This window comes from Pyrus communis, chromosome 12, assembly GCF_041283825.1.
Source record: "Pyrus communis isolate YQ-2024b chromosome 12, ASM4128382v1, whole genome shotgun sequence".
Classification (NCBI taxonomy): Eukaryota; Viridiplantae; Streptophyta; class Magnoliopsida; order Rosales; family Rosaceae; genus Pyrus; species Pyrus communis.
The window spans coordinates 15952683-15965348 of NC_142576.1; the positions used below are offsets into that span (position 1 = coordinate 15952683).

Below are 12666 nucleotides of genomic sequence, written 5' to 3' on the forward strand. Positions count from 1 at the left end.
AGGGGGGAATTTTCATTGCAAAACGGCTGAAACATTCTCACTTACCCTTACTACCTCCTTGTTCAAAATTTTCCTCTTTGTGGTGCAAAGTTCCTTCAAGAATTTAGCATATTTTGGAACTTGTTTGATTGCATCAAGGAGTGGAATGTTGACTTGCACCTTCCTAAAAGTGTCCAGAATGTCCTTTTCACTTTCCTCCTTCTTGGATTGCATGAACCTGTGAGGAAAGGGTGCATTGGGTGTTATAGGGTTAGAATTAATGGAATTAGGACTTACCTTATCTGAGTGGACTGTTTAGGGTCTTTGGAAGGCTACGGCAAGGATTGCCCAATCCTTGCCATGGCCTTATCTTGTTCTTCTTCCTCGAATTCCAGCTTTTCATCTTCTTTTTGACTTGATTTGGATGGTCTTAGGTTAGTTCCAACCTCTTTTCCACTTCTTAGTGTGATGGCTTTGGCAGATTCAAATCCTCCATTCGGGTTGACAATGGTTGAACTAGGCAATTTGCCTTGCTCTCTAAACTGGCCCATGAATTCCGCCATATGCCCCATTTGCTTCTCCAATTCATCTGTCTTTTTGGCTTGATTTTGCATTGCTTGGGTTTGATTTTGGACTCCCTGTGCCAAAGTGGTTAATAATTGAACAATTTGACCATTATCCATGGACGAACCTATTTTTGGTTGGGCAAATTGTGATTGGGGTTGAGTAGGTGCGTATGGCCTGGGAAACATCCAAGGGGGTGGTGGACGGAATCCTCCTTGTTGTTGAGGTTGTTGAGGCTCCATCCACTTCCTGTTTGGATGATCTCTCCACCTTGGATTTTAAGTGTTGGCGTATGGATCATGTCTAGGTTGATTTTGGCCTTGAAAACCCACAGCTTTGGCAGATTCCCACCCTCCATTCTCAATCAATTGAAGGCATTGCTTAGAGAGGTGTCCTTGCATGGTGCACACGCCACATACACTTTCTTTTTGCACTTTGGATCCATCAACAACCTGTGACATGAGAACAATGAGATTAGCCAATTGAGATTGAATTTCAAAAATTGCACTTACCCCATTCACTTGTGGTTGCTGCCGTGGGATATCCCTTTGTCTAACTCCCTCATATTGTTGTGCATTCAAGGCTCGATTTGCAATTAAGGTCTTGGCATCAATTAGTGTTTTGTCAACTAAAGCTCATCCCGCTGATGCATCTAGCATTTGTCTCCCAATTGGAAGAAGTCATTCATAGAAATATTGAATTAGAAGCTCTTTTTTTCATTTGATATTAAGGGCATGATACAACTAGAGTCTTGAAACGCTCATAATACGCTGGAAAAGATTCTCCTTGGTTTTGTTGAATGCCACTAATTTTCTTCCTCAAAAGAATGACTCTTGAAGTGGGGAAGAATTTCTCTAAGAATGCTCTTTTCATGCTTTCCCAAGAAATGATAGTTCCAGGTGCTAATTCCCAAGAAGCTTTCATCTTCAAAATGTTGCCATCCACGTTGATTAGGGTCATGCTTGAACACACTACTTCAAATTCCTTCAAGTGCTTGTTTGGATCCTCCATGGACAGCCCATGGTATTTTGGAATGTGATGCAACAAGCTAGACTTCAATTCGAACTCATCGGTCTTGTCTTGAGCTGCCCTAAGATATTGAATGCATAGGGGCGTGGCATTGTCCAATCCCGAGGCTGAAAGTTCCTTGATTGTTCGATTATCCGCTGCCATGACTTGTGCTTCTTCTTCCACCTAAGTCGTGGCCTCTTCTTCCTCCTCAAACTCAAATTCTAAGCTAGAACTAGGTGGATTAGGTTCTGGCTCCTTCCTCTTCCTTCTCAAAGTTTGTTCAAAATCGTCGTCAAAGTCAAAGATGTGCCCACGAACCAGTTGAGAACTTCGAGTCATAAACTAGTACCTATAAACAAGAAAACAAAATAAAGTTAGAAACTAAAATAAAAACACACGAAAAAGAAACAAAAAGAAAAAACGGGGGATTAGCAAAGTTGCTAATCCCCAGCAACAGCGCCAAAAATTTGATGTGATGTATAATAGCACTCAAATTAAACCCTCTTATTGACAATTGTAGTAAAGATGTAAGTAGGGATCGTTCTAGGCTGGGAAATATAAGGGATTGCTAATCTACTTAAAACTGACTTGAAAACACAAAATTAAACTTAAAAACAGAAAACTAGACTCTAGGACACTTAACTAGACTTATATGACTCAAAACAAACTAAAAAGACTCAAAATAGCACAAAACAACCAAAAAGACTCAAAGCAGACACTAGGACTTACTTTGGACAAAAAATTGAATTGATTATAACTCAAAACACTCAAAAACACAAACTAGGACAGATTCTAGCTAATTTGACACCATAAAGTAAAGGGGAATGGGTTTTTGACAAATTTAAAGTAAAAACAAACTAATTGTAGAAACTAAGTAAAGGAATGCAATTTGGGGTGAATTGATGAGTGATAAGCTAGCTAGAGGGTCCTGCTCCACACATGACATATATGAACATGAATTGATTTCCAGTTACTTTTTCATTGAATCGTGTATGACAATGCACTAGATTGATCGTAACATCACTAATTAACCCTTATATTTTCCTTAAGTCATTGAATTGGATGGACAACGCGTCGACAACCAAATTATTCTTCCCAAGTTCCCTACATGAACTGCATAATAGAGACACAGGCAAAGATCATTAAGCTTTGTGAAAATCATAAGCATTGACAAGGCATTCGTAACTATGACATCATGATACTTATGCCATGAATTTGACTTAACACGATCGTGACCAGCGACCTCCACTACTTGTGAATATAAGTTCGTAACGATTATGTGAAATTCCCTTATATTCTAGCATCAAATTCATGCATGCAAACTAAGTAGGCCTCTTTAATCAACATACAAGAATAAGTTCTGAATCAAACAGTTAAGTAAATTGCATTCATGATTCACAAAATTATAACTAGAATTAATCAACTCATGTTGCATATATAAACATGGTTTCAAAGTCTTCTCTAGCTAAAACAAGTTTAGCCTCTCATGTTCACAAAAACAAAGAAAACTTAAATTAAACATTGAGAACTAAGATAGATTACACCTAACAACATTCCAACAATCCCAAGTTTGAATGGTAGGCATAACTCCAAGGGATTTTCCCCTCCTTCTTCTTTGCAAGGCTGCGATACAAGGTGGTTGTGTATGAAATTAGGTTGTGGTGTGTTATGGAATGGTGGTGCGGCTGTATGATGGATGATGGCCCCCGGGTTCAATGTATATCCCCCCTGTTTGTGCAGCATAATGTGTAAATTAAAGGAAGAAAGGGTAAGGCATTAACTAAATGTTTTGGGAAAGAATTGCACTCCAAATCCTCAAGGAAAAAGGGTAATTAAATCAGAATCCAAGAGAGAAAAGGATAGGAAAGTTGCGGCAAGGACAAGAGCAAAGGGAAAGAGGATGCCTTGCACGGCAAGGGAAAGGAAAAGGGTAAGGTGGTGCGGCATCCCTCTTTGATTGGGATTAAGGATTCTAGAACTTATATTTAAGTTTTCTAAATTAATTAGGGACCCTCTTTGGCAGCTAGAGCTTAGGTAAGAAAAGATTAGGAAAGCTAAGTCAAAATAAGGAACTTTGACTCATGTTTCCTTCTTTGTAGCTGATTCCTTTTCTTCCAAGTCTTGAATTAATTTCGTCCATCTCTTTAGCAGATTCTTAGCCTTTCTTGAGCTTCAATTTCATCCATCCACCTTGCTCCATGCAGGTGTTATCCATTCCAAGCCCAAAATTGCTCCAAAATGCACCAAAATGCACTTTCTTGCTACTTTAGCACTTTAGACCTACAAACACACGAAAATAGCTTAAAATACTAAAATAACTAGGAACTAACAACATAAATGCAAGAAAACAAGCTAACTAAGTCACATAAATATGTTCCTATCAGGAATGTGCTACAATCTGGAAGAATTAGGATTGAGGCTTGGAAGACAAGGAATCAGAAATTAAAGGGAAACCTTATCCAATCTTATCTTATCTAACCTTATCCTTAACAAACCTTATCTTATCCTAGATTAATCCTGCTTTACCTTATCTCCAGCTGCAAGAAGGATTCCTTATCACATTAAACCACTTCCTATCTGATTTAATAAGTCCTAAAACAATGCAAAAAACCTAATCCTTTACCTCCACAAATTGGGCCATGCCCCCTACCTATAAATACTACCTATTCTCGCAACTTTCAAGGGGGGAGAGGAGAAAAATACAGAGAGTGCCTCAAGTTTCTGAGAGGAAAAGAGTGATTTGTGCTTACAAGGAAGGAGAGGATGAGGAGTACTATGCCTACCATTCATCCATTAAAGTTGCTGGAATTTTCAGAGTTCTTTCTCTCTTTGTTTTAATTTTCAATGTTTCTTTTAGATTGTTTTTCAGTTATGATGAACATGTGTAACTAAGTTTCTTTTAGCTAGAGGAGAATTCGAAGCCATGATCATATGTTTTATATAAATTGATTACATCCAGTTATTGTTTCATAAAACATGAATGCGATTTACTTATCTAATTTATAGAAAACTTATTCTTGTATGTTTATTAAGGGTGCACACTTAGTTTGCATGCAGAGATTTGATGCTAGAATATAAGGGAACTTCACCTAATCGTTATGAACTTATATTTGTAAGTAGTAAAAGTCACTAGTCATGATTGTGTTAAGTAAATTCTTGGCAGGAGTATCATACAGTTCATAGTTACGAATGCCTTGTCAATGCTTATGATTTTCACAGAACTTAATGATCTTTGATATGTATCTCTATCGTGCTGTTCATATAGGGAACTTAATAAGAATAATTTGATTGCATTGCTAAGTCCAATTCAATGAAATTAGGAAAATCTGAGAGTTAATTAGTGTTGTTCACGATTAATTTGGGGCATTGTCATTCATGGTTTACAGGAATAATAACTGGAAATCGATTTGTGATAGAAGCATATTTAGGCAACTTAGTTAGCTTGTTTTCTTACATTTATGTTGTTAGTTCATAGTTATTTTAGTATTTTGAGCTATTTTCGTGTGTTTGTAGGTTCATATGGCTAAAGTAGCAAGAAGGTGCATTTTGGAGCAAAATTGGGCTTGTAATGGATAGCATATGCTTGGAGCAAAAGGAATGGACGAAATTGAAGACTTAAAGATTTTAGGATTCCTAATCAAAGAAGGTTTCCTACTTGAAGTAGGAAAGTTAAGCCAAGGTTTCCTATTTTTGGTTGACCTTTCCTAATCCTAAATGTCCCTAAATTCCAGCAACATTGAAGGTCTCTTATGCATTCTAGGACACAAACTAAACCTTCCTTGCACCATTCTAGCCTTTGCCGCACTCACCTTACCCTTTCCCTTTCCTTGCCGTGCAAGAAAGTTCCCTTTTCCTTCCCTTTGGATGCTGCCACAAAACACATTCTTTTTTTCCCTTTTATTCTGACTTTCATTCTCCTTTTCCTTGTGGATTTGGGGTCCAATTCTTTCCTAAACCATTTAATTAAAGTTAAGATCTTTTCCCTCAAATATATAACCCTTTACCGCACTCATATACAACCCTATTCATTCACATACACAACCAACCATCATTCCACACTGAGAGCCGCAGCCTTCTTCACCTTCCTTACACCATTATGTACTCTTCCCTTCATCATACTTTCCTGCCATACATCTATCCTTGACCCTAACACACCACAAATCATTTTCACACCCTAAAAGCTTTGTGCCGCAACCTAGCAAGGAAGAATGAAAAGAGAAGAAGCCATGGACGTTTTTGCATTCAAGTTGGACTGTTGGAACGTTTTTAGGTGTAATCTATCTTTGTTTTCAATGTTTAATTCAAGTTTTCTTTGTTTTGCTATGAACATGAGAAGATAAACTTGTTTTAGTTAGGCGAAACTTTGAAACCATGATTATATTTGCGATATGAATTGATTAATTCCAGTTGTGAGTTCATAAATTGTGAATGCAATTTACTTAACTGTTTGATTAAGAACTTATTCTTGTATGTTGATTAAGGAGGCCTACTTAGTTTGCATGCTTGAATTTGATGCTAGAATATAAGGGAGTTTCACATAATCGTTACAAACTTATATTCACAAGTAGTAAAGGTTGATTATCACAATCATGTTAAGTTAAATTCCTAGCATGAGTATCATGATGTCATAGTTACGAATGCCTTGTCAATACTTATGATTTTCACGAAACTTAATGATCTTTACTTGTATCTCTATTATGTAGTTCATGTAGGGGACTTGGGAAGAATAATTTGGTTGTCGATGCGTTATCCATCCAATTCAATGATTTAAGGAAAATCTGAAGGTTAATTAGTGATGTCACGGTTAATCTGGGGTATTGAGGTTCATGGTTTATTGAAGAAGCAACTGGAAATCAATTTGTGTCCGAATGTATCATGTGTGGAAAAGAATCCTCTAGCTAGCTAATCATCCATCCATTTACCCAAATTCGTCCAAACTTTAGTTAAATCTTTAAGTTACTTGTTTTTACTTTAAATTCGTCCAAAAACCCAATCCCCTTTTCTTTGTTTTGTTTAAATAGCTAGAATATGTCCAATTTGTGTTTTTGAGTGTTTTGAGTCAAAACCAATTCTATTTTCGTCCAAATTAAGTCCCAGAGTCTAGTTTGAGTCTATTTGATTGTTTTGTGTTGTTTTGAGTTTTATAAGTCTAATGTCTTTGAGTCTATTTAAGTGTTTTTAAGTTTAGTTTTATGTTTTTGAGTTAGTTTTTATTAGATTAGCAATCCCTCCTAATCCCCGGCCTAGAACGATCCCTACTTACATCTTTACTACAATTGTGAATAAGAGGGTTTAATTTGAGTGTTATTATTTATCACACCAATTTGTATGCATATGGTTCATGTGTGGAGAAGAATCCTCTAGCTAGCCTTTCACCCAATTTTCATTCACAATTTACTTTGTTTGATGCAATTTACTTTAGCTTCTTAAAATTCGTCCAAAAATCCCCATATCATTGTTTTAGTGTGTGTTAGTCAATTTTTAGGGTTTTTGTGTCAAAATTATGTTGATTAGCATCCCTTTTAATCCCCAGTTAGAACGATCCCTACTTACTCATACTACAATTGTCTAAAAAGGGTTTAATTTGTGTGTTAGATTCTACCACATCATATTGTTGAAGTTCCTTTCGAGTGCAAATATAAGGATAGTATAGTGGCACAAGTAAGGGTGTTGAACCATAGGGACTGAGAAACAACTTAGTAAAACCTTTGACTCTTACAAATTAGCTTTAGTTAAAGACTCTTATGGCTTAAAATGGGGGGTTTAAGTAATTTTGGAAAAGAAATAAAGACAGAAAGAAAAGGGAAAAATTAGAACTATCTAAAAACAAACCTAAGACATGGAATTGATTAGAAACGTTTTTAGGACATAAATCTGACTTCAAATAAACAATGGCCTTCCCCTCAACATTCCTGAATCGGTGATATGATCTTTCAACTTATCCCTTTCAAATGCACAACTAAGATGTTCACATGTCTAGCATGGCTTATAACTAGATTGTATGAATCCTCTCTTACTTTGCATGTTATATGCATGACATATACATAAAACTTATATTTGTAGGTGCAACCTAGCATGGCATATACTCAAATTCACCTAGAAACTCATTAAGAACGAAGAGGATTATGAACATCATATGAACCCTAGTGATGTGATATAAACTAACACACAAATTAAACCCTATTTTTTTTATAGTTGTAGTATGTGAAAGTAGGGATCGTTCTAGACCGGGGATCAGAAAGGATGCTAATCTACACTTATTTAACTCAAAACAGAAAACTAAACTCAAACAATTCAAAACAAGCTAAATTGACTCAAATAACACAAAACTAAGTTAAATTGACTCAAAACAAGCACTAGAAAGAAGTTTGGACGAAAATTAAACTAAAAAGACTCAGAATACTAATTGGGGGTTGTTTTGACTAATTTAAACTAAAACTAAGTAGTTGCAAAAACAAACTAAAGCTTGCATGAAATTTGGTGAATTAAAGGGTTAAAGGCTAGCTAGAGGGTCCTTCTCCACACATGACACATATGCATACAAATCGATTTCCAGTTATTATTCCTATAAACCATGAATGACAATGCCCCAAATTAATTGTGAACTGCACAAATTAACCATCAGATTTTCCTAATTTCATTGAATTGGACTCAGTGACGCAATCAAATTATTCATTATTCTTATCAAGTTCCCTATATGAACTGCATGATAGAGATACATATCAAAGATCATTAAGTTCTATGAAAATCATAAGCATTGACATGACATTCGTAACTATGAACTGCATGATACTCCTGTCATGGATTTACTTAACACAATCATGACTAGTGATTTCCACTACTTATAAATATAAGTTCATAACTATTAGGTGAAATTCCCTTATATTTTAGCATCAGATTCATGCATGCAAACTAAGTATGCATCCTTAATCAACATACAAGAATAAGTTATCAATCAAACAGATAAGTAAATCATATTCATGTTTTACGAAACAATAACTGGAGGAAATCAATTGATATCACATATATGTTCATGGCTTTGAATTCATCTCTAACTAAAACGAAATTAGTTCCACATGTTTGCAATTAAACAAAACCAATCTAATTTAAACATTGAACTAAATCTAAGGATAGAAAGAACCCATAAACGCTCCAGCTCTCCAATGGTCTTCGATGGCAGGTCATAGCACAAAGTTCTTCTTCTTATTCCTTCCTTGCAAAGCCGCAACACAAAATTTTTTTTTTGATTTTCTCTCTAAAGCTCTCCCCTATTTTGTGCGGCATAAATGTGTATATATAGGGCTAGGGTTCACGGCACGAATCCTTGGAGGACAAGGACTAGGGTATTTCGGCACAAACTTAGGCTTATAGAAAAGGGGTATTGTGACAGGTTTCTAGAAGGACAAGGGATAAGATATGTGGCAATAATCTAGGGCAGAGTATAGGGTTTCTAGAAGCAGATATTTAGGTGATTTCAAGTGAAATTGATTCCCCTTTGCAGCTGGAATTAAGGTAGGAAAAGATTAGGATAGGATAAGATAAGATAAGGTTGGATAAGGTTTGGATAAGATAAGGTAGTTTGGATAATGTCCCTTCCTTTTAGCTGATTCCTTATCTTCCAAGTCTTGAATTAATTTCTCCAGATGTTAAGCACATTCCTAGCCTCTTTTAATCTTCAAAAACGTCCATCCACCTTGCTCCATGTATGTGCTATCCATTCCAAGTCCAAAACTGCTCCAAATTGCTTATTTTAGCCATTTATTGTCATCTTCACCAATTAAACCTATAATAATACGAAAATAAACTAAATCACTATAATAAATAGAAACTAACTCACTAAATGCAAAGAAACAAGCTAACAAAGTTGCATAAATATGCTCCTATAACCTAGAACATGGCATTTATCCTAGAACTTCATGGAATCAATTTACATGATTAGTTATGAACCAAACCACATGTTGCTAATGAATGAAAGAAGATATGGCAGTCATCCTTATCATTCTCAACAGAAAGCAAACATAAACAAGGTAGCCAAGCTTAAAAATATGTGCTTGAAATGATTGAAATAAAAAACTGATTCTAGCTTGCATATGAAATTGATAAACTAAATCTGCATCACAACATTAATTCAATCATGTCTAGGGCTTCAAAGCAGCCCTAAGTATCCATAAACAAAAAATACATAAAAAGTTAGGAAAGCTAGAACCTAGAAACTGCTTAAGGCCGAAGGCTCCTGCTCTCTCTCCAGATTCTCCTCCTTCTGCTGAGTATTTTTCTCCTATTAAAAGGCTTAGGACTTATCTAACATCTGACACATTTACATCCTTGAATTGACTCTCATTTATAGCTCATAACAACTAGGTTTTAGTATTGGAGTAACTGAAAACTAGCTGTTATTAGAATTTGTAACTGAACAGCTCCTCTTTATTCTGTCATAACTTCTTGTTGAAACCTCCAAATCACAAGATATAAAGACCATTAGAAAGAAGACTTCCAGGGCCTTCCAACCATATATGGCCCATTTTCGAATTCGTTCTGAGCACTTCAGGGCAAAGCTCACAAGTTGGATGTTCTACAAAGGCCTTTTTGGCAGATCTTGGGCCACTTGTTACAATATTCAAAATAAGATGATTTTTTCAAGCCCTTACTTTCATACTGAAATACAATAGAAACAAAAAATACCTTGTGATGCATAAAGATTTTAAGTCAAAAACCTAAGTAAAAGAGGGCGTATAAATATAACCTTATGCTCTCAACAATTATGTTCTTAAGTTAATACTTAGTTGTAGTTGTCATTTATGAATTCACATGTAATCACAAGAAAAAATCAGTTTTTGTAACATGCTTAAGGGAAGAAACTCAAACTAACGCTACAACCCTATGAGACTTGAGCTTATTCTTTGTTTGGAGAGTTATTAATCTGTGATATTCTTGTTTTCTAAAGTCGTTGCATGATCTCATTATTTCTTTACTTGGTTGCTGCTTAGAATGCTTTTTCATCATTTTAGTTCCAAATACTAGAACTCATGCCCATTTCATTCAACGCATAAAATTGATTGCATAACAAATAACAAGATGAAGTTGTTTAGTTACCACCAGAGCCAAAAAGCCTTATCCCTTACATATGTATTGTAGGTTTAACCCCTTTGAGCCTTATTTAGCCTATTTTCTTTGTTAGCCTGCATTATCCCTACCCAGCCTAGTATAGGAATATCCATACCCTTTTTCTTAAAGAATAGTGAAGCGTGACTTGTTGGGAATTCCTTTTGATCTACGATTTGTAGAAAAACAAGTGTGGGGGAAGCATTTGTTCTTTTGAATCCGGTGAAGTAGTGTTTATGTTTTATGTTTCAAAAAAAAAAAAAAAAAAAAAAAAAAAAAAAAAAAAAAAAAAAAAAAAAAAAAAAAAAAAAAGAGTTGAGAAAAGAAAAAAACAAGATTGAAAAGAAGTGAGAATGAGTTCTTGAGTGTTGGTTGTTGAAGAAGGGTCCAAAAATGTGGGTCTGACCTTAAAGTTGTACGAATCTCCCCTTTGTGTTTATAGTTGGGTGCTACAATCAAAAGTTGAATTCTAAGTGTCGATTTCATTACTTTGCTTACTATCACTTTAAGAACCTTTGTTTATCCTTCACCTTTCTTTGTTAGCCAATACCGTAGCCATGTTAACCTTTAGACTTTTATCTTGATTATTATGTATTTTAATATGTGGAGTTTGAAATTGGTATGAGCATATGGAATCCCTGGTTCTTGCTTCTAAGTAAGGGCATTCCATTCATGAGATCATATACATGCTTGTATTAATAATTCTAGAAAGTGCCTTCTTTGTTATGACATATGTGAGTGCTAATCTGCATGTTTACATCAATCTTTTCACATGTACTTAATGTAGGGAGTGTAGTTTGATGCGAGATTTATACGCACACAAATTAAACCCTCTTTTTGTCGATTTGTAGTATAAGTATAAGTAGGGATCGTTCTGGACCGGGGATTAGGAGGGATTGCAAATCTCTTGGAAACTGACTCAAAAACGTAAAATAACAATATGAAATACTAACTTAGACTCAAAGAATGCAAAACTAAAAATAAGAAAGATTAAGACTAAGACTTAAACGAAATATGGGGGGATTGATTTTGGACGAATTTAAACTAAAATGGATAGATTGTAAAGAAAACAAATTGTAAATATGAAATTGACGGAAATGAATGGATGGTATGGCTAGCTAAGGGGTTCATCTCCACATATGTTATACTTGCATAATAAAACGATTTCCAATTGCATTTCAACAAATCATTAATTCTCAACACCCCGGGTTAATTAGGTCCGCTTAAATTAACCGTCAAGTTTTCCTTAAGTTAATGAATTGGATGATTGCATACGACAACCCAAAGCATTCCTCACAAGTTCCCTACATGAATTGCATAATAGAGAAACAAGCAAGAATCATTAAGCATCATGAAAACTATAAGTGTTGACGAGGCATTCGTTACTATGATTGCATGAAACTTATGCCAAGAATTCGTTTAACGCGATTGTTTATAAGCAACCTCCACTACTTGTGAATATAAGTTCATAACGATTAGGTGAAACTCACTTATATTCTAGCGTCATATTCATGCATGAAAATTAAGCGCGCATTCTTAATAAACATACATAAATAAGTTATCAATCAAACGGTTAAACAAATTGAATCCACAACTTATGAAACGCAATTAGAAGTAATCAAATCAAAATGCAAGCATAAACATATATTTCGAATCCCCCCCTAGCTAAAGGGGGGTTTAGTTCCTCATACAAAACAAAGAGAATTGAATTTAAACTTTGAAATCAAAGAAACACCTAAACATTCCAACAACTCAAACTTGAATTGTATGAACGTTTAGGCACTCTTTTCTTCCTCGTTGTTGTAGCACAAGGTCTAAGGTGAGCTTTGGGGATTATGTGAAGTGTTTTGGAGGGATGGGAAGTGGTTGGATAGTGGCTGCAATGAAGGAGAAAAACTGCACAGAAAATGGAAGTGTTTGTAACTGAAAATGTGTATGGAAGAGTGAATGAATTTTGAGGAGTGTTGGATGCTTATTTATAGGTGAAATGGGGGAACAAAAGAGGGAATA

General features: G+C 35.4%; 1 protein-coding gene across 1 annotated transcript in view; it reads right to left on the reverse strand.

Moving 5' to 3' along the window:
• Positions 1–311: 311 nt before the first annotated feature.
• Positions 312–12666, reverse strand: part of LOC148692385 (uncharacterized) — a 48823-nt gene continuing 36468 nt past the window's right edge. The window contains exon 2 of the mRNA XM_088680925.1: positions 312–617. Coding sequence (XP_088537051.1) covers positions 312–617 — 306 coding nt within the window. The remainder of the gene's footprint in view (positions 618–12666) is intronic.